Here is a 22,675-nt window from a genome sequence, read left to right on the forward strand (position 1 = left end):
AATCCACGAGCAACTCAATTTTTTCTTCTGGTCCTGGGGCTTAAACTCAGGACCTGGGCGCTGTCCCTGAGCCTCTTTGTACTCAAGGCTGGCGCCCTACCATGTGAACCACAGCACCACTTCTAGCTATTTATAGGTAGTTTATTGGAGTCATAGACTTTCCTGCCTGGGCTGGCTTTGAACCACAATCCTCAGATCTCATCTCCTGAGTAGCTAGGATTACAGGCATGAGCCACCAGTGACCAGCTGCAACCTTGGTTGTATTGGCTTTACTGAGTTCATTTCATAGCCATGTCTATTGGCAATCACAGGTCCTTTTACTCCACTCTGAAATACTAACATTAACTCTCGGATCATATATTACACTTCACAGTGTGTGTGTGTGTGTGTGTGTGTGTGTGTGTGTGACTGAATGTCTATTAAAGAGGCTGCAGAGCTCCAGGGTTATTACCAAGGCACAAGCAAAGAGCTGATACAGATAAGAAAAAGCCTTTGTAGGGAACCAGATAAAAAGTACTACAAACAGCAGGTGCAAAGCTCTTCAGGAGCAAAGTTGTCAAATGCAGGTCCAGGTGGCAGGTCATGCCTAGTGTCCATTGGAAGTGGGATGTGTGTCATGGGCAGGAGAAACAGCATGAGCTGGATGGCAGACAGAGAGCATTCACCATGGCAGTTTCCCTGGACGAGGTTCATGTAGGTGACCGGGTGGCAATCAGTGTGCCTGCCACATCTCAGTCTTCTTTTATGGACACAGGTAAGGGAGTTACACCTGTTGTGATTGATAAGCTCACATGTCTGGTGTCTCTGACATGGTCAGATATATTAATTGGTGAAATTTTTATTAGCAATAATAAATTACTTATGAGTCCATTCAATAATTATTTGCTAGTTTATACTTTGGGATGTGCTGGTAGTTGTTTACTTGTGTAAATAAGATGTAGAATCATTATATTTTTGGCATTTATATTCAAAAGGGAGTAGAGGTGGGTACTAATGGCTCATGCCTAGAATCTTTTTTTTTTTTTTTTTTTTTTTTTTTGGCCAGTCCTGGGCCTTGGACCTCAGGGCCTGAGCACTGTCCCTGGCTTCTTCCCGCTCAAGGCTAGCACTCTGCCACTTGAGCCACAGCACCGCTTCTGGCCATTTTCTGTATATGTGGTGCTGGGGAATTGAACCTAGGGCCTCGTGTATCTGAGGCAGGCACTCTTGCCACTAGGCTATATCCCCAGCCCCATGCCTAGAATCTTAACAACTCAGGAATCTGAGATCTGAGGATCAAGATTTAAACCTAGCCCAGCCGAAAAGTCTCTGAGACTTATCTCCAATTAACTAGCAGAAAGTCAGAAGTGGATGTGTGGCTTAAGTGGTAGAGAGTAGAGTAGCAGCCTCGGGCTAGTACATCCTGAAATCTGCTCTTCTGTAGGATATAGAGTAATTCAGAGCAAGCCCAGCCTGTCCTCAGACATGGCTGTAGGGGCACCCTCCTCTGAAGGAAGCAATCTTGTTTACTCCAGAGGAAGCTATCTTACATTTCCGGTCCTCACCTATTTTTCCCAACGCTTTCAAGGCCTGAGTGGCACTAACAGTGCTCTTATTGCAGCCTCAGCTCTAGCCAAGGGCAGCAGACTCATGCATCCACATTGGCATCTTTAGCCAGCATTATCTCTACCTTCCCCTGATCCTCGCTGTAAGATCTCAAAATCTGCACAGCAGATCAGAACTACTTCCTGTGCAGAGCCCACCCTGGGCATCTGAGCTTTACTGCCGCTCCATCTTCCTTCCTTCCTTCATTTTTGGCCAGTCCTAGTGCTTCAGCTCAAGTCCTAGGCACTGTTTCTGAGTTTCTTTTGCTCAAGGCTAGCCCTCTACCACTTGAGCCACAGTGCCACTTCTAGCTTTTTCTGTTTATGTGGTACTGAAGAATGGAACCCCCAAGGCTTCATGCATGCTAGGCAAGCACTCTACCACTAAGCCACATTCCCAGCCCTCCATCCATCTTTATTTTGCCTCTGTCAGTTGTCTTTATTAAACTTTTGTTTTAGGACATTTAAGGAAGAGCAAAGTCAAAAAGGAAAGGGTCAGGGGAGAATCTCTACATGTTCACCACTAAAATACTACTACCAAGATTGCCTCTGAGTCTTCCTTCTGAAGAAGGACTTAGCCGGGCGCCAGTGACTCACACCTCTAATCCTAGCTACTCAGAAGGCTGAGACCTGAGGATTGTGGTTCAATGCTAGCCTGGGCAGGAAAGTCCATGAGACTTATCTCTAATTAACCACCAGAAAACCAGAAGTGGTACTGTGGCTCAAAGTGGTAGAACCCTACCCTTGAGTTAAAGAGCCCAGGGACAGTGCCCAGACCCAGTGTTCAAGCCCCATAACCAACCAGAAAGAAAGAGAGAGAGAGAGAGAGAGAGAGAGAGAGAGAGAGAGAGAGAGAGAGAGAGAGACGGACAGACTGACTTGAGGTCTGGCTTTTCATATATTGAGGCAGTGTAGAAATCTCTGTTACTGGGTACATAGTATTCCTTGTAGAGGCTGAATCGGGGTTTGTCATAAGCATGAGTGTGTCCTCCATAAGACCTCGCACTGGCACTGCCCATGAGGGCACTGGTGAAGACTGTGTGTGTGACTAATTGGGTTGTCTGATGGGGGCGGAAAGAGGGTGGGTTATGTTTGGTGCATGGTAGGTGTTAGCTACAGGGGAGGGGGCATTTAGGAGGCTGGAAAATTATACAGTGCTCATACTAAGCCCACGTCTGCCAACAAAGGGCACTTAAAACAACTCCCAGAAAATTATAGCTTTTCCAGTCTGAGTTACTCAGACAGGAAAGTACATAGGCCCTGGTATTCTACTAAGAACACAGGAACCATGGCAGCTATCCGTAGGCCTAGGAGGAGAGAGCTGAGGGAGAAGGGCTTTCCCACATGCGGTTCCCAGAAGGCAGCCCCTGCATTTCAGAGCTCACGTGGCTAAGCGGCATCAAGCCTCCCTGGGCTGAGGACTTCTAGAAGGCACAGCTTTTCAAAAGGGAGTCCCAGGCCAAGAGGGTATGTGAGGAGAAGGGCTTAGTGTGCCTTTGGCCCTGGACAGGAGAGAGCATGGATGCCTGCTCCTTGGGTCACAGGAGAGCTCTGCCTCTGTGCAGTGCTCCCTGAGGCAGAGGAGCTAGTCAGCCAGAAAGGAGGTGAAAGTGGGGTGTGTTTCTAGGAAGTCATTGCTTTGCACTGGTGGAAGCCCTGGGGCCTCAGCACCATAGCCCAAGAGTCCTTTCTCTCAGGATCCGTGACTGGTGTTCCGCCACCTTGGAGGTATAAATCTTCTACCAGCCTCATGAGAGCCTAAGCAGAGTTAGTGGTATTTCCCTTTAAAATGCTCAACATCCCTTTCAACATCTCCAGAACCAGGCTCAGTGAGAAGAAGGAAATGACTCACTACTCCATCAGCTCCCAGATCAGACCGCAGGCAATGACCCAGGCCTCACTCCTTTCTCCTAAAGAGCCAACAAAGGGCCAGATTTGGGGGAGGGAGGATGCATGCATGCCTGTAGTCTCAGCTACTTGGGAGGCAGAGATGAGAGAATTAAGTATACAGCCCCCCCAGGACAAAAAAAAGTAACCCCTATCTCAAATAACAAAGCCAGGAATTAGGGTTCACAGTCATAACCCCCAGCTATTCAAGAGGCAGAGGTAGGATGATTTCAGTCTGAAGTTAGTCCAAGCAAAAATGCAAGATCATTTCTGAAAAGCAAACTAAAAGGCTGAAGACTGTGGCTTGAGTGATAGAACACTTACATCACAAGCATGAGGCCTTAAGTTCAAACCCCAGTACCACTAATAAACAAAAAGAAAAACAAGCTGTACACTGATGGCTCACACCTGCAATCCTAACTACTCAGGAGACTGAGATCTGAGAATTGAGGTTCAAAGCCATCCCAGGCAGGAAAGTCTGTGAGACTCTTATCTCCAATTAACCACAGGAAAGCCTGAAGTGGAGCTGTGGCTCAAAGTAATAGAGCACTAACCTTGAGCAAAAGAGCTCAGGGACAAAGTCCAGGCTCTGAGCTCAAGTCCCAGGATGGGGAGAAACAAAATAAAATAAAACATTTGCATGCCAGTGTGTGGACTGACCTATGTATGTATTTATGTATCTGTCTATCTATCTATTCACTTATTTACTTTGCCAGTTCTGGGGCTTGAATTCAGGGCCTAAACACTGTGGCTGGCTTCTTTTCGTTCAAGACTAGCACTCTACCACTTGAGCCACAGCGCCACTTCTGGATTTTTCTATATATGTGGTGCTGAGAAATGGAACCCAGGGCTTCATGTATGGGAGGCAAGCACTCTACCACTAAGCCATATTCCTAGCCCCCGATCTATGTATTTATTCACCCAGAAGTAAAAATGTTGTGACAAGCCAGCATAGGAACCCTGGAAGCTTTGGCTTGTGTGTCCTTGCCTCGCACTGGACAAGCACTGACTTCCTGCAAGGGTGCAACCCAGGTGCCTTCACTCGGCACTGGTCCTTTAAGCTCATGCCATCCCTGCTGAAACTCAAGGGTTGTAGCACAGCAGTGATTTTTCTGATAAGACAAAAGTCAATGCAGGGCCCAGCTAAAACTGCTCAAGGTAGATGGAACTCAACCCTGTGACCCTTCCCAAGTAGGTGCAGAGGTATTTCACAATTTATCAAGATAGAAGTGGACTAATTTTGTTGTTGTTGTTGTTGTTGCCAGTCCTGGGGCTTGAACTCAGGGCCTGGGCACTGTCCCTGAGCTTCTTTTGCTCAAGGCTAGTGTTCTACCACTTGAGCCATAGCACCACTTCTGAGATCACACCCAGGACTTCATTGAATGCTAGGCCAGCCTTGACCGATAAGCCACATTCCCAGCTCCCAGACTAATTTTGTAAAAAACAAAAATCTCTTGTTACTCTATTTATTGAGCATCTATTAAGCACCATGCATCACGTTGACTGTGAGAGAAACTTGTCTGCCATTACTAGTTCTCCTGCCATGTAGCACCAAAGTGGGCAGCAGCCAGCCCCATGCCACCTACATGTCTCCAGGAAGACTGAACTCGGGCCCTGGGCCCTGAGTCCAAAGTAGGGGCAAGAGGACCACATTAGAGTGAGCCTAGGGGAGGCTCCATGTGACCTGGACTTCCCCAGCACGCCTGATGGAAGCAGCTGGATCCTTGGCTGCCCCCCCCCAACTTTTCAGGGGAGGCGTTCTCTGAGTATAAACAATCCCCTGCAGTTAGCAGGATAAATATAAACACTGGCTCCATCAGGGCTCCTGAGTGAAGCTTTATATCCTGGGCTCCTGCTGCCTCAGCTGCTGCCAGAAAACAGTGAGCCAGGGCATGGCCACCCTGCGCTTCTGCAGTCGGCAAGTGACCACAGACCTGGCAGCTCCACCCCTAGACGTATCTCCTCCAGGCTCCAGAGGCTCCAGATCCGAGGTCAAGGGCCTGCCGTGGGCTCCATCCTGGGCCCTGCTCCTCAGCTTGTAGGTAGCTGTGTCCCTTTGTGTCTTCACCAGATCATCTTTCCTATCTCCTCCTCTCCTCTCATAAGGACTTAGTCAGATTGGATTTAGGACCTCCCTTCCCAAAGGCCTCATTTACCCTTGTTACCTCCTTTTATTTTATTTTTTAAAATTTGTTCTTTACTTTTGGCTTTGGAGACAGAGTCTCACCACGTAGCCCAGGCTGGACTCAATCTCATGGTCCTCCGGTCTCTGGTTCCTGAGTACGGAGATCACAAGTGTGTGCCTCCACACTCAGCTCCTTTGTTGCTTCTTGAAGGATCTGTCTACCAATTCAGTGGTATGCAGAGTATTGGAACCTCAACCTGTGAACTTTAGGGGGCTCAATTCCACATGGAACAGGAGCCTGAGAGGCAGTGAGACCCTGCTGAAGAGAACTCATCTGAATTTAAAGATCACTTTAGGGGAAGGCATTCCTTCTCTCTGGTACTAAGACTTGAGACTTTTCAGAAATTGTTGCCACTGTAAGTAAGAGCTGTCTGATTTCCACACAAGGTCTGACTGTATTTACGTGACAGACCTAGAATGAGCTGTCCTGGCCACATTCTAGCACAGTACCTGCACACAGCAGCCCTGGCCAAGAGGAAGAGGAGAAGCAGAGGAGGATGAAGGAAGCTAAGACACGAGCAAGAAGAGGAGAGAGATGCATCAAGTCTGGGACACAACATGGCAGCCATCAGTTCATTGCTGTCCTGGGTCTGACCTTCCTTTGGGAATGGTTGGCCTGGGCAACAGGGAGCATGAACAGACTAAACGTGAATAGTGTCCTAGGGCCCAACACTGCAGATGCTGTGCCTAGAAAGAAGGCATCTCATGATTTCCATAGATGTGAACATTTCACTGGGAATATGGCTTAGTGGTAGAGTGCTTGCCTAGCATGCATGAGGCCCTAAGTTCAATTCCTCGGTACCACACAATTAAAAAACAAATACAATTAATTTAAAAACATGTTGATGGTTCTGATTTGTTGTTTTGCAGAAAGCAGAAATAATCTTGAAGCGGATGCTTCTACTACCCCTTCCCAAAAGCAGAGAGCTATCATTAGCTCCATTTCTGTGGGAGGAAGGGTCCTCCAGTCTATGACCCAGGGGAAATTAGAGGAGGCATGAGGAATTCCCACCCGAGGGGACTCACTGCCAACAGACACCAGACCCTGACAGAGACCCTGGGGGCGACCCTGTACCCTCTCTCCTCCTGGGCCAGATATTAAGCCCTTTGGCACAGCAGCCTTCTTTCATGGCTGGTACTAGGTAGGCCTTTCCTAATCTCAGTAGCAGGTGAGCATGCCGGTGAGTGAGGCCCGGGCGGGCAGCCCTTGTCTGTAGCATCTGCCACTCCCAGGGGAGGGGGCAGGAAGGGATGTTAATGTTGATGATAGCACTTGGTTGTATTTGTGGTGCTCACTTTGCACCAAGCACTCACAGCTGCCCTGTGCGGTAATACTGTCTCCACTTGGTAGCCAAGGAAACAGAGACATAGTAAGTAGCTTGCTGGAGGCCCCAGTGAATAGTGGGGAGGGCGGGGGAGGCACCCCACTCCAGGGCCTGTGGTTCAGCCACTGTGCTCTGCATGGAGACATCACCCCATCTCCCTAAAGGTAAAGTAAGCAAAGCATCCATCCTTGTCCTCAGCACACGCCACGTGCTTGTGCCCTTTGCCTCCCCAGGAAGTGGCTTCCACAGTCACATGTCACTTGTATTATGTCCATGTCTTTCCTTCAGCATCTTCCACAGCCCAAGCTATTTGGCATCACAAGCCTCCCTCTCAGGCTCACAGCAGGCTGCCTGCTGGTTGCAAAATCCCAGGAACAGTTAGGTTTGCATCATCCTAGACACTTCCAGAAGTTTCTGCCCATCCCCAACTCATTCCTTCATTCTTGGACTGCTCAGCCTGTAAGTCCAGTGAATTCATTCCCTCTGCTTTTGTGACCCTGTTTTGGCTCCCTGCCGCAGCCATGGCCGTCTTTTACTCCTGCAGCTGTGGAGCTATCACTTAAAATTTTTAACAGCTAAAAGAGAGTATCTAACAATGGACAACAGTGTACTTTGCTGAATATAAAGTTTGAAGATTTTTAAGTTTCCTTTTATATGTGCAAACACATAAAATATGGGATGAATAAAACAATCACAACTAACATTTTGTAGGTATTACCTTTCTTTAAACTGTCTCAATGCCAATGTGTATTCTACAAGAGAATGGGCTCATAAATTAACGGATCTAAAAGTAGGTGAGGGTGTTAATACATTTTTACATAAAAATAAATTTTATGTAGGGGAAAAAAGAGAGTATCTAAATACAAAATGCAAATCTATTCTATCATAATTGAAAGATTCCTAAGAGAGGTGATTAAGAAAGAGGACGATGGCTCAGACTTGAGAAAGCCAGATGTCCTGTGAGCCACGTTATTTCCATGGATTCAGATGTCCTGTGAGCCACATTATTTCCAAGGATTCGCTTCCTCGGCTGCCAAATGGGGACAATCGTGACAATGGTCTTTATGGCTTCAATGATAACCAAGTTAGGTAAGACAGCAAACTTTGCTCCCCACTGTCTAGGGTGGCTGTTCTGGTCATCTAATTTCCTTCTAGAATTGTGAAGGATTCTACTGATAGAGAAAAAGAAAAGTTCTTAAACACATTCGGCATCTCCACTGTCACTCAATATCTACTTGCACATCTACTTCTTTTTTGTGAATCCATTGGTTTGTCTATTTATCCTGTATGCTAAAATCAAAGACAATGATAGGTTTCCTCATCTTTTAGATCATCTCTGTCACTTGAGCTTTGACCTAAGGGAGTATAATGAGGAGGAGAAGAGTATATAAGGGCTTTGCAGACTCCTCTCTTCGGTGTTTTCTTCCTTTTTTCCTCTGTAGGTCTTTCTGTCTAGCCCTCCTGCCCCAGGGCCTTTGCTCTGGCAGTTGAGTAGCCTGGAACACATTACACAGATATCAGTAGTGCTTGATCCTTGGATTATTTCCTCAGTGAGACCAGACCCACCCTACTTAACATACCAGAACCTTCCTCCTCCCACTCCTTGGCACTCCCCACCCCCTTCACGTGCTGTGCTCTTCATTTCTGTTTTTCTGTAGCCACATAATCTATGTGTGCATTATTTGGTCTTTATTATCCAACTACCACGTGGCAACTTTAGCCTCTCAGGGTTTCCTGGTGGATCCCAAGGGCCTAGTACAGTGCCTGGCACACAGTAGGTCCTCAGTATTTGTTAAATGAATGACATCTCCTTCATAGGCTGAAGGTTTGATGCTGAGTTTCCCCAGGGCCCTCAATCTCATACTATAGACACCCTCTGAGAAGACTTCCCATGGGACCTCTGTGGATGTCCCAACACAGGCGGCCCAAACCCCTGACCCCATCACCTCCACTTGCTTTGCTAAGGCATTTTTGACCACGCTGATCCAGAAGTACCTCCTCTGGGAAGCCCTCCCAGCTTTGTCTCGTGTTTCCTGGCATCTCCCTTTGCTGTCATGTTCATAGGGTGTTTTGGTCATTGTGTGTCATGAGGTCAGGATTTAAAAAAATAGTATCAGAGTTGAGTTCAGGGCCTTAAACTTGCTAGGCAAGTACTCTACCACTTGAGCCATGCCCCCAGCCAACATTTTCCCTTATAAACTTCAAAAAAAGTACTTATTGATGGTAATGCTTTCAAAAGTAGGAACTATCCCATTTGTTCCCAGAAAATGTAAAATATTTATAACAGCACACAGAAGAAAAACTAAAAATCATCACCAAGAGAATCAAGTGCATGTGTGTACCCATACCATGCACAGACATCACCAAACAAAGTGAGCAGACACGAGATCATTTCTTGTACAAAAATAATGAATAGCATTTGAAAAGATGCTGTCCTAGGAGGCAGAGGCCAGAACCATTTGGAGATGGAAAAAGGCAAGTGCTGAGGACCAGGGGCAACTGCTGAGGACCAGAGGCGAGCCAGTGGGGTGAACTGGTCTGCGATGGGGCACAAGCAGTAGCTTCCTCCATCACGAAAACCAGACCACTCGCCTCATCAAGCCATAACAGTCCAAGACAAAAACATCACCCAAACCATAGAAATGACCCAACACCCTTTGGGTGGGGAGTGGCTGGTGCTCTGCTGTACAGATCTTCCAGCTAAGCATTGTATTGTGTATATGTGTATGTATGGCAGGGGCGAGGGGGTGCGGGGGGGGGGGGGGCTGGGGCTTGAACTCAGGGCCTGGGCACTCCCTGGCTCCCTGGGCTTTTGTGCTCAAGGCTAGCAATCTACCCCTTGTGCTACAGCTCCACTTCAGGCTTTTTATTTTTGGTGCTTAATTGGAGATATAAGAGTCTCACAGATTTTCATTCCCCAGTTGGCTTCACACTGTAATTCTCAGATCTCAGCCTGCTGAGTAGCTAAGATTATAGGCACGGGCCAATGCCCATCCCAGCTGAGCACTATTAAAAGTGCTCACCAGAGAATCACTCCCATTCCTATTTCCTGCCAGTGTCTAATCCAGAGTAATGCCTGCTGTCTTGAGCTCTCCCCTAGTCCACTAACTCAAGCCCCAGGCCCAGAATTGGACCTTTCTGAGGCCTTGCACAGAGATGCCACACCCCTTCTGTGGTGTGCCGTGAGCCCTTGTCACAATGAGACAATATGACAATTTTATTCATCTTGGCTGTGGGGCATGGACATTACCGTGAATCACTATATTCCTTCCCTGCCCCATGTCTCAAAACCATGGTATGCTTGTTCTTAGCCAATAGACCAAGAAGTGCTTCAAAACCTTGCTACAAGAGTGAAACTCAAACCAAGATGGAAGCCAAAGATGATTGAGACAAAGAACCCATTCGCAGAGAACTTTCACCACTACTTCCAGAGCCCCTGCAACTGTCCAGGCAGGAAGAAACCTACAAGAGGGCTTGCCTGCTCATTGACACAGCAATGTAACAAATCACAAAGGCTTAAATAATCCTCTGGGACACCAGTGAACAGGTCAGGGGCCTGATGAGGTGATAGTGCTGTGATGAATCTCATTCACACAGTTGAGGGACAAAGAAAGTCACTGCTGGCTGTGGAAAGTGGATCCAGGCACCAGGGCACGGAATGGACCCACAGGTGCTTCTAAGACACCAGGGAGTCTGGGGAACAGGCCATGTCTGAGCTTCTGGGGAGTGGTGCACAGCAGCTGGTGTAGTGGATTTGAATGGTAGACCTGAGTTGCAACTCTGGTGCTGCCCTTTTCTGTGACCTTCACCTTTCACATCTGAACCCCGGCTCCCTTCCCTGTTTCCCTTCTTTACTTATGACTGGGATATGAACTTAGAGCCTCCCAGCCCCTTCCATCACTGAGGAGATAATACAAACTCATACCACAGGCCCAGGGCAGGCCTTTGGACCACAGCAAGTACTCCTGTATGATACAACTGAGCATGTGTTTCAGAGCAAAATCACAGTTACATTCTCTGAATAGAAAGCTGAGTTGGGCCTCAGGGGAGGTGTGGAAAGAGCTGTGGCCTGGGATCTGGGCCCTGTGTTCAGATCTTGGTCTTATTGCACAGCTGATGCTTCTATCCTTGAGCCTTAGAAGATGACCCTTTTACACAGAGCCCAGCTTACCCCCTATCTTCCCACCACCAACCTCTGGGGACTGATGCTCTGAAAGCACCAACAGAGACTTGGCCTGGGGATAGGAGCTCTATCCTCTGTCTCTTTCATCCTTTCCTCACTTCCTGTGCACCCGCCATCAGCCTCCCCAACTAGTGCAGAGAGTTAAAACCATCCCTGTCTCATCAGCCCAATGGCCATGGCCCATGCCCATCCCCACCAAGTCCTAACTGAGGCTACTATGCCGAGGCCCTGCAGACAGCCCCTTTAGACTGCATGCCAGGCCATGGGTTGGGTAGGTCAATGGCTACCAGGACAGACCCTCCTGAGTATTTCTCTGACTTCAGCTGTAATTCATGGGTTTCTTCTCTTTGTGCTTTCCTCTGGAACAGCCTTCCAGAATACCTGCTGTGGAGAGAGCCAGGTACAGGTGAGAGAGAAAGAGAGAAGGCTAAGTGTGGGGACACCTGAAAAAGAGCCAGTCTAGGGCTGGGAATATGGCTTAGTGGCAAGAGTGCTTGCCTCCCATACATGGGTTCAATTCCCCAGCACCACATATACAGAAAATGGCCAGAAGTGGCACTGTGGCTCAAGTGGCAGAGTGCTAGCCTTGAGCAAAAAGAAGCCAGGGACTGTGCTCAGGCCCTGAGTCCAAGCCCCAGGGCTGGCAAGATAAATAAATAAATAGTAAATTTTAAAAAAATTTAAAAAGAGCCAGTCTAACCGGACACAGGTAGTCATGGCTGTAATCCTAGCTACTCAGGAGGCTGAGATCTGATGACTACAGTTCAAAGCCAGCCTGGGCAGGAAAGCCAACGAGACTTTTATCTCCAATTAATCAAGAGAAAACTGGAAGTAGAGCTGTGGCTGAAAGTGGTAGAGCATTAGCTAGCCTTGGAAAGAAAAGCTTAAGGAGAGCATCCAGGCCCTGAGTTCAAGCTCCACAACACACACACACACACACACACACACACACACACACACACACACACACACACACACACACAGCCTGACCATCAAGGACTGACCTCCATACTTCCCAGGGGCTTCTATGTAGCTCCTGGGTTCTGCTTCTCTCCATGTCCCCTCTGCCTAGGCACAGAGGTCCTCCAAGGTGGCCTGCGGCTGTATGGACAGAGAGGAGGGGATGCTGCTTCAGGAACATAAACTGGAGAGTTGAACTGAGAGGAGAAGTCACAATGCCCTTAAAGTCCTGCTCCTTTTTGATGGAGGCTTTGAAGTAAAATGAGATGGAACTGACATAGGCACCCTGAAGTGGAAAGAACTAGAAGCAGGAAGGAGAGGTAGTAGAGCGTCCAAACTCTGCTTGGCCAGGCCTTTGCCTCAGCTAAGGCCTTTTCTGGTTTTGAATTCAGTCTGCTCCCAAAGTCCTGGGCAGAGAGGCTAAGACTCTGCTCTTTTGGAGGAGGGGGGCAGGTGGGGCAATGATCTCATCCAAAAGAGGATTAGTCATCAGAGACACTCAGAGACCCAGGGACAGATCTGGGGGGCAGGATGGAGCTGGGCTATATGTAAATGAGTCATCTTCCAGCCTGTTCCATGAGGCCTGCTTGTCAGCTGCTCCCCAGGAGAGGTTGTTAAGCAGGAGCTACCCGAAGGCAGGAGTAGTTAACTGGCTTTTAATAACGCATTTTGCTGAATGATTTCTGGTAAGGAGAAAAATAACTTAATCTCCAAGCTGAAGCACAGAGTGGGGGTGGGAGCCATTTCCCCCTAACCTCCCCTCCCCCCACCATCATGATAGCGGTGTACAGCACACAGCTTCAGGGATCTGCTTGCCTTTGCTCACAGTTCATCCAGACCTTGCTGTGGTGGAGGCTGGGCTAGCTCGTGCATGTTGTGGTCAATGCCAAGAAAGAAATAGAAACTACTGGCCTGTACTGCTAGGACTGGCCCTGTTTTCCTGGCTCCCTTCCCCACCAGGCATCCTAGCCTGCTGTCATAAAAAAAAAAAAAAATGATCTCAGTGGTCCCCCCAAAAGTAAGCCAAAGGTAGGCAGGGGAACCGGGATGATGATACTTTCGCTCCATGTGTCTTGACTCCATCCTGAGCAACTGAGCATCAGTGGAAACAGACACTTCACTACCACACATACATATAACCCTGTAAGCAAACACACTCACACACTTGTGTACTTCATTGCACACACAGGAGGGAAGGAAGGAAGCCAGGGGCTGCCTCCCCCTGAGAGGTGACCATCCAGTTCCACAGATTAGACAACTCCACAAGCACTCACAAGTCTTATTTGGCTGGGGGCCAGTGGCTCACACCTGTAATCCTAACTACCCAGGAGACTGAGAAAGCAAAGTCTATGAGACTGTTATCTCCACTAAAACTCCTCCAGTTAGTCTGAATAGGGATCATGTGCCAATACCTGAACCAATCTCTGTAGCCATGGAATTGTCCTACAGTGACTGGCTTAGTTTTTCCTCTCCTGGATCCAATCATCGTTAAGGAACTAGATACATCTGATTGGTTTAGACACTAATGAAGAGCATTCCAAGTGTTAGTTTGGGTTTGGCCACTGCTCAGTGCAGGGTTGGAGGAGTGAATGGCTGGTAAGGAGACAACTAAATGTCTACCACTGTTGTGCCAAGTAACGAAACCACCACCAAGAAGACCACCGAGACTCAGACATTCCGAAATGCAAAAGCAAGGCAAGGCTTTATTTAAGCGAGCTGCAACTCGGGCCTCATCCTACCCACCGACACAGCGGAGGTTAGGAGGGAGCCCCGAGCTGTGATTACACAGGGCTTATAAAGGCAAAGAACAAGGTTACAACAATCAGGTGTTCAAGCAAGATTAGGACACAGGTGCAAATCTGATTGACTCAGGGTTCGATTCTAAAGTGGGGTTCACGTGGTAAAATGGGGTTCACGTGGTAAAATGGGGCCTGACTTCAAAGTCTGGCACTTCACCACCAGAGTCCAAGCAAGAAGATAATCTCAAATTGCTTATTAACTGTTATTTTACAGATCACATTGAAACCCCTTATATTAAAAAATGTACGCTAATTCAAATTTATTTATTTGCCTGTATTGTGGCTTGACCTCAAGGCCTTGCATTCTCACTTGACTTTTTCAATTAAGGCTGGCATTCTACTACCTGAACCACACCTCCAATGATGCTCTTCTGCTGGTTAATTGGATATAAGAGTTTCTTGGACTTTTCTGCCCTGGCTGGCTTCTAAGAGCCTCAGATCTCAGGCTCCTAAAGAGCTAGGATATATAGCTGTGAGCCAGCAGGGCCCAGCATGTATTCAAAAAATTTAAAAACAAACAAAATTATCACTGTATCGTGTGTGTGTGTGTGTGTGTGTGTGTGTGTGTGTGTGTGTGCACTGTGTGGGTGCCCTGGGGCTTGAAATCAGGGCCTAGGCACTGTCCCTGAACTATTTTGCTTGAGGTTAGTGCTCTACCACTTAAGCCATAGCTCCATTTCAGGCTTTTTGCAAGCTCGTTGGAGATAAAAGTCTCACAGACTTTCCTGCCCAGGCTGGCATCCTCAGATCTCAGTCTCCTGAGTAGCTAGGATGACAGGCTGAGCTACTAGCATGGGAGCTGACCTCACTGTATCTTAATAACTTCATTCATTTATAACACATTGAGAAATCTTTGTTAAAATGCAGATTCTGGGCTGGGAATATGGCTTAGCAGTAGAGTGCTTGCCTAGCATGCATGAAGCCCCGGGTTCAATTCCTCAGCACCACATAAACAGAAAAAGCCAGAAGTGACACTGTGGCTCAAGTGGTAGAGTGCTAGCCTTGAGCAAAAAGAAGCCAGGGACTGAGTTCAAGCCCCAGGACTAGCAAAAAAAATGCAGATCCCCAGGTCCATTTTCCCAGCCTTCTAAAGAAACCCTCTGAAGTGGTAATCTGCATTTTAATCCCACAGCCCAGTTGGTTAGAAGTCTGGATTATATACATGCTGACCCAAGGCATGTACTGGTAGTGCCAGTTTTTCTCTCAAAAGAATAGCAGATTGGACTTTAAATTGTATTTGCTTCCTTCAGAGCTGATGATACAGTGCCCAGCAGGAAAAGGGCCCAGAGGGTAATGAGCCAAGGCTACCCATCTGTCTGGCACAATGGAAAGAGCATAGGCTTCAGGATGTCTCAGCCTCTTACAAACTCCCATGGCTAGAACCTTCACCTACAGAGCCATTTCCTTGCCTGCCTTGTTGGGATGGTAGTACCTCCCTCACAGAGGGACTGGAAGGAATATGTCCAAGTGCCCAGCAGAGGTTGCCATCCAGGGGTGCACAATGCAGATTGGCACTGGCCTCCCCATCTCACATCCAGGCTCATGGAGCTGAACTCTTGAAGGCCTTGTCACCAGGGCCCCCCTTGCGCAGGCGGCAGCAGACAGGCTGTGGGAATGAGCTTCGCAGCTTTTGTCAGAGTGACATAATAAAGCCCCCAAGTGTCTGCTCCTTGCAAACTGGAATGGCAGATCAATTGTGGCATAAACAAAACAGCAGGCTTGGTGTGAGCCTGGGGACAGATTACGCCTCTGCAGGGTGTGATGAGGGTGGGGAATGGATTCTCAGGATGGCAAGGTTTGCCTTTTCCCTGGCTGGAGCTTCAAGGCTCCTTTCCACAGTCAGCCTGGATTCCCACACATTGCCAGAGATTGGGGTCTGATCCCCCCATGCTGGGAAACAATGACCAGGTCGTGGTGCAAGATGTAGACCAAACCCAAGACAGTGGCCAAACCCCAGAGCCTGGAACCCATTATGTTAAGGATGGAGAATGGATGGCCCATTCCTACTGCCATCTCCCAAACCTCTGGAGCTGAGATAACTGTAATATTTAGGAAAGTAAGGAAAGAGAAACAGATTCAAGGAGCCAACCCTGAGAAACCAGGCTAGAAGGGGGGCACTGTCCCCTGCATATTGGGCAGAGAGATTCCAGCTGTATTTGGGGCCTGCAGTTACCACCTAACCAAGTGGTTGTGATGAATAAAAGCTAAGATAGGGGCACAAGAAGATGCTAGGACAAATCCCAGCTCAGATTCTGTGTAGGGGCAGCAGAGAAGAGCTATGCTGTTTCTAGAGCGCCTGCTGGTTGTGGAGGGAAACACACTGCTCAAAATCCTCTGCAAGAGGCCCCAGAGCTCCCACTACTTCCAAATAGCACCACCCTGGTGACCATGTCTTCAATAACACATGGGCCTTTCAGAGATATTTAAGGGACAAGTTATAAGTCAGGGGGTAGTAGTGCATGCCTGTAGTTCCAGCTACCAGGGAGACCAGGCAGAGGGATGGCTTAAGCCCAGGAATTTGAAGTCAGCATGACCAACAGTGAGATATCATCTCAAAAGAAGAAAGAAAAAGGTCCGAATTCTAGCATCCTAGAAGGGCAGACTGCCTGCATCTCTGTCTTCTTCCTTCACTGTCTCCATGAGCAGCCCCTGTCAGCCTCCCACCAAGACAATTTGCCAGCATAGCTTCAGACTCTGGATGACACACTTCAGACTCTGATTCTCCTGGAGCTTTCCCCATACTCCACTCAAGCTCATAGATGGAGCTCAGGCCCAGCCAGCATCCAGCTGGAAGTGGGCTCCCCAGCTCTCCTCTTGCTGCAGCTACAGTCTCTTGCCTAACCCCCAATAACCATCGTGTGGCGTGAGGATGCGTAGAGGATGACTGAGCGTTCCTCACCACCACAAGTCTCCTGCCCATCTTCCACCCATCCCTGGGTAATTCTGAGCCTTCCAGACAGCCTGAGGGGAGAGGGATGTGCTGCTACTTGCCAGACCCATATTGCCAATTTAGTTAAGTCTAGCATAGCTTTGTCTAGAACTTCCCTTTAAAATCTGGAGTTATATACCACAAATTATTCTCAGCTTTGAAGACTTCAGCTGACAATCTTAAAGAATAGGAAAATCCAATTCAACATTCTCTTAGCAAAGCATCAATTCTCCAGGTTTAGGATTTTTCCATTTCTTTAGGAATTTAATGAAATGACCCCTTTTACTAGTGGTTTTGTTTTCCTGAATGAGTAGAAGCATTGGGTACATTGGTCTAATCAGCAGGCTTCAGTCAGGACAAACGGATGGCAGTCTGTCCCCAAATGAACTGAATAAGCTACAGGTCATATCCCCTCTACAGTTCCTTCCTCCTCTGGCCAATAAAGTTTTCTTATTTAAAAGGTTTTATTTTATTTATCATTTTATTGTCTTTAAGTAGTTGTTTACAGGAATTGCCATTAAACAAAGCAGTTTATGAATACAATCCACCTTGATCAATGTCATCTCTTTCAACCTTCTCACCCTCAAAGTTTGTCTTATCATCAGAGTACAAGAAAATTCATAAAGCATACAGTGTAACAAATCCCATAAAGCTATCAGTTAGGTAATCACTGCTCAGGTCAGTAGACCATTTCAAGGTTGCCTATATCACTACCCAGTGACATTCTGCCTACCCTGAATGGAAACTCCAACTCTGACCAAAAGCAATTTCCTTTCAATCTGAGGGTGATCTGGCTGTGCTATCGGTCACCCCACTGATCAACTTACGAAGGGGTGATTTGGCTGAGCTGACAGGTGAGGTAGGTGTCTTCTTCCTTCTCACTGCCCCCTGTGTCTCCTTCCTAAAGCTGCAGATTCACTCAACGAGGACAACTTTCCCTAGGAGTCTGTTCTTCGGTCAAGGGTACATGAGAGGCTATGTTCTGCTAGAATCTCCAACACACTCCTAAAGCACTTTCTTGTTATTCCTTGTAATTTGACCCACAGGGGCTGGGGATGTGGCCTAGTGGCAAGAGAGCTTGCCTCGTATACATGAGGCCCTGGGTTCGATTCCCCAGCACCACATATACAGAAAACGGCCAGAAGAGGCACTGTGGCTCAAGTGGCAGAGTGCTAGCCTTGAGCAAAAGGAAGCCAGGGACAGTGCTCAGGCCCTGAGTCCAAGGCCCACTGCCCCCCCCCCCAAAATAATAATTTGACCGACAAAATGTGCATGCCTTACAAGTATCATAGCCTGTGTTTGCCTGGTTTTGTGTTAATAGAATAATGCAGAATGGGTTATTTTATAGACAGCTTCTTTTGTGCAACATCCTTTATTTTAGTAGCATCTGTCAGTTGTACTAAAAGGAGCTCCACTGTGATATCTCCATGTATGTACACAATGTATTCAAATCAACCTAACTCTCTCTATGACTCTCCCTTACCCTCCTACCCCCTTTTAAAAACAATTCCAACAGGTTTCATCATTTTATTTGCATGTATGCTCAACAACCTTTTTCATGAGATTCATCCTTGTTGAAATAGTTGAGGTTCTTTTTTTTTCATGTGTAGTATTTCTTTACTTACATTTCTGGACATCTGGACTCTTGATCTACGATGTTTTACAAACATATATGTACTCTGCTCCACATATAGCTGCATATATTCAGAGCTGATTTCTTTATGAACTCAAGAACTTGAGCTTGGCTTGCCTTAAAGTAGAGTAAAATTGTTCCATCACGTTCTTAGGTAAACTGCAACTTGCTCAGTTCATTCTTTTGAGACCAAATTCTGAATTTAAGAACCCAACTAGGGAGGGGGGGAAGGGACAAGGTAACAAACAGTACAAGAAATGTATCCAATGCCTAACATATGAAACTGTAACCTCTCTGTACATCAGTTTGATAATAAAAATTTGAAGAAAAAAAAAAGAACCCAACTAAACTTTCACAGCATGAATACTATGTTAGGATTTTCCTTAAGCCACTAAGTATTTTCAGGTAGTTGGGTGTTTCCTCCAGGAAATCTAGAAAATGATAAACATACAGGTTTAAAGAAAGACTTTTACTCTGTGAGTATTATAAGAACTACTTGCTCTGGCCTTTTTAGGGAGCCAGTGAGCTAATGAGATAAGTTGCAGTCCACCTCTTTCCCAGGGTTGGTCCCACTCCCTTGGCAGTGCATGGGCTGTTGCTGGACATGAATTCAGCAGGAATGCCTCTGATGTTTTGCAGCCAGAGGTGCTCAGATGTGTCACAGAGTTTCTCAAAGGGCCCATGTTCAGCTCAGACTCCGGGAAGTAAGTGAATCTTCCTATCAAGAGATTAACACTCCCCCTCACCACCCCCCAGCATCAGGCAACTCTAGGCTTTACAAGAACAGCTCAGGATGGAGAGGCAAAGTAGCCCTACTGGGCTGTCCTGAATGACAGGCAGCAAAATCAATTGATATAAACTCTTTTAAAGTCTGTGCTTTGAACCAGTATGAGGCTAAGACATAGAAAGGTTCAAGTAATAAGCAGCTGCCCATGCACAGGGAAGATCTCTGAGGACAAAAGCCCAGATACATGCCAGCAGCCCAGGATCCAGCTGAGCCCAACCCTCCCCCTTGACCAGACTGAATGACTGTGGTCAGAAAAAAAGGGTGCTAGGCTGGGACTGTGGCTTAGTGGAGAATGCTTGCCTAGCAGGCATGAAGCACTGGGTTCAATTCCTCAGTATCACATAAACAGAAAAAGCTAGAAGTGGCACTGCGGCTCAAGTAGTAGAGTGCTAGCCTTGAACCAAAGAAGCTCAGGAACAGTGCCCAGACCCTGAGTTCAAGCCCCAGGACTGGAAATAAGGAAAGGAAAGGGGGGGGGGAGTGGAGGAAGGAAGGAAAGAAAGAGATAAAGAAAGAAAAGAGCAAGCAAGAAGGAAAGGAAGGAAGGAAGGAAGGAAGGAAGGAAGGAAGGAAGGAAGGAAGGAAGGAAGGAAGGAAGGAAGGAAGGTAGGTGCTAGAATTCTGTGGCAGAGCCATGCTTATACTGCAAAGGCTTAGATTTACACTCAATCTCCTCCCCCCTCTTAGAAGTAATAGGGATTGAATTTAGGGTCTCACCCTTGCTAGACCACTGGAGCCGTGCGTCCAGTCCCTTTTTACATGGGTTATTTTCCAGACAGGGTCTCTGTTTATGCTGCGGCTGCCTGGGCCCTGATGTTCCTACCTGTGTGTCCCCTGTCATAGGAGAAGACATACCATTGTGATTCCTCCCTAGCTGGAATAGCAGGCCCACACCCATCTCATTGCTTGAGATAAATTTCTTTTTTGCCCACACTAGCCTCAAACTCCAAACTTTACCTCCCAGGTAGCTAGGATTATAGGCTTGAGCCACCACATATTGCTCCAAACAATCTTTCTGTGAGCTTCATAAAGTCCTTTTCAGGCAGGAACTGGTAGCACACTCTTGTAATCCCAGCTACTGGGGAGACTGAGATTGGAGAATCTTGGTTGGAGGCCAGCCTGGACAGGAAAGTCTGGGAAACTCTTATCTCCAATTAACTACCAAAAAGCCCAAAGTGGAGCTGTGGCTCAAGTGGTAGAGTGCCAGTCTTAAGCAAAGGGGCGGCAGCTCACAGGCCCTAAATTCAAACTTCAATATCGAAACAAATAAACAAATATAAATCCCTTTTCTGGAAACTGACACTCTTTTTGTTCCCAGAACGTACAATCCTAATTAAAGTGAAGCCTTTGTGGAATTCTGGCTACAAGGCTGTCTGTCCAGGTGTGCATAAAAAATGTAGTTGGTGTGTGTGTGTGTGTGTGTGTGTGTGTGTGTGTGTGTGTGCAGTAGTAGAACAGATGTCACTTGTTGGCTTTGTGGGTGTTTCCATGGTTTGCACCTTTGCCTTCTGCTTTCTAGCCTGAGGGTTCTCCCTAAGGCCTGTCCTGCCCTACCCTTGTTGATGTCTACAGCGGCCTAGGTAAGGGCATGTCACCTCCACCAATTTTGGGATTGAGACGATCAGTAACCATATCTAGTCACACCAAGGGAGGGAAATGTGGAAGTGCTGTCTCTCTTCCACCAGACAGGGGCCACCCCGGCTAGGGGCCAGACCAGCGCTGCATTTTTGCCTGCCCCACATACACGTGCTCTCTCCACCTTCCGAGGTCCTCCTGTCCTGGCTGATCCTCCTTGTGTCTCCCCAGGTTTTGGCATGACCACTCCTGCCACGGTGGGTGGGAAGGCCTTCCTCATCGCCTACGGCCTCTTCGGCTGCGCGGGCACCATCCTGTTCTTCAACCTCTTCCTGGAGCGGATCATCTCTCTGCTGGCCTTCATCATGCGCGCGTGCCGGGAGCGCCAGCTGCGCCGCAGCGGCCTGCTGCCGGCCACTTTCCGCCGGGGCTCGGCGCTGTCAGAGGCCGACAGCCTGGCGGGCTGGAAGCCCTCGGTGTACCACGTGCTGCTCATCCTGGGCCTGTTCGCGGTGCTGCTGTCGTGCTGCGCCTCGGCCATGTACACCAGCGTGGAGGGCTGGGACTACGTGGATTCGCTCTACTTCTGCTTCGTCACCTTCAGCACCATTGGCTTCGGGGACCTGGTGAGCAGCCAGCAAGCCGCCTACCGGAACCAGGGACTCTACCGCCTGGGCAACTTCCTTTTCATCCTGCTCGGCGTGTGCTGCATCTATTCGCTCTTCAACGTCATCTCCATCCTCATCAAGCAGGTGCTGAACTGGATGCTGCGCAAGCTGAGCTGCCGCTGCTGTGCGCGCTGCTGCCCGGCGCCCGGGGCGCCCCTGGCCCGGCGCAACGCCATCACCCCGGGGTCCCGGCTGCGCCGCCGCCTGGCCGCGCTGGGCGCCGATCCCGGGCCCCGCGACAGCGACACCGAGGGCCGCCGCCTGTCGGGCGAGCTCATCTCCATGCGCGACCTCACCGCCTCCAACAAGGTGTCGCTGGCGCTGCTGCAGAAGCAGCTGTCCGAGACGGCCAATGGCTACCCGCGCGGCGTGTGCGTCAACACGCGCCAAAACGGCTTCTCGGGCGGCGTGGGCGCGCTGGGCATCATGAACAACAGGCTGGCCGAGACCAGCGCCTCCAGGTAGACTCGCGCCGCGGACCCTCCCCTGGATGCGGGCCGCCGGGCGCGTCTGCTTCTCTTCTCTCAGAGCTGGCGCTTTCTTAATCTTTATCCAATAAAATGAAACCAAAAAAGAAAACTTTTTTTTTCTAAAAAAAAAAAAAAAAGAAGAAGAAGAAAGAAATACTCTCTGGTCAGGCCTGATGTTAGAATTTGGGGGAGCCTGTGTCCGGGAGATGTATACGTGGGAGAACCACGACCCTCATTGTATCCTCCTCCAGGAAGGAAAAAAATGGCACCCCAGACACTACCACCACCATCACCCCACACACACACAGGGTGCACACCACAGCAAGGAGAGTGCCATTCCTGGGCTTTGCAGACTGGCACCAAACCCTTCCCCATGCACATAAGCAGCTGGCAACCTCAAAGCATATGGTGCAGCTTTTCATGGCTCTGAATTACCTCCTCAGCATTTAGAATCCTGGCCCGGCCTAGCAGCTTCCTTCTGGTCGTCAGAAGCGATGTAGTCACAGTTTTGACAGGTGGGGGTGGGGAGAGCCATATGTTGCCTCCCGGTGTATATATTTATATATATATATAGAACAGCCACTACACACAGAGAATGCTGTAGTATTATGCAATGAGATGAAACACAGCACCCACTTGGACTGTGGCATTTCCCCCAGATTTGGCAATTGCAAATGGTGAGGGGCTTGGC

General features: G+C 48.3%; 1 protein-coding gene across 1 annotated transcript in view; it reads left to right on the plus strand.

The window, feature by feature from the left end:
* The window catches only part of Kcnk12 (potassium two pore domain channel subfamily K member 12), a 42,559-nt gene extending 20,476 nt beyond the window's left edge, over positions 1-22,083 (plus strand). Inside the window, exon 2 of the mRNA XM_048353584.1 lies at positions 21,078-22,083. Coding sequence (XP_048209541.1) covers positions 21,078-21,979 — 902 coding nt within the window. The 3' untranslated portion in view covers positions 21,980-22,083. The remainder of the gene's footprint in view (positions 1-21,077) is intronic.
* Positions 22,084-22,675: the final 592 nt, after the last annotated feature.

Source organism: Perognathus longimembris, chromosome 8 (genome assembly GCF_023159225.1).
Source record: "Perognathus longimembris pacificus isolate PPM17 chromosome 8, ASM2315922v1, whole genome shotgun sequence".
NCBI classification, from domain to species: domain Eukaryota; kingdom Metazoa; phylum Chordata; class Mammalia; order Rodentia; family Heteromyidae; genus Perognathus; species Perognathus longimembris.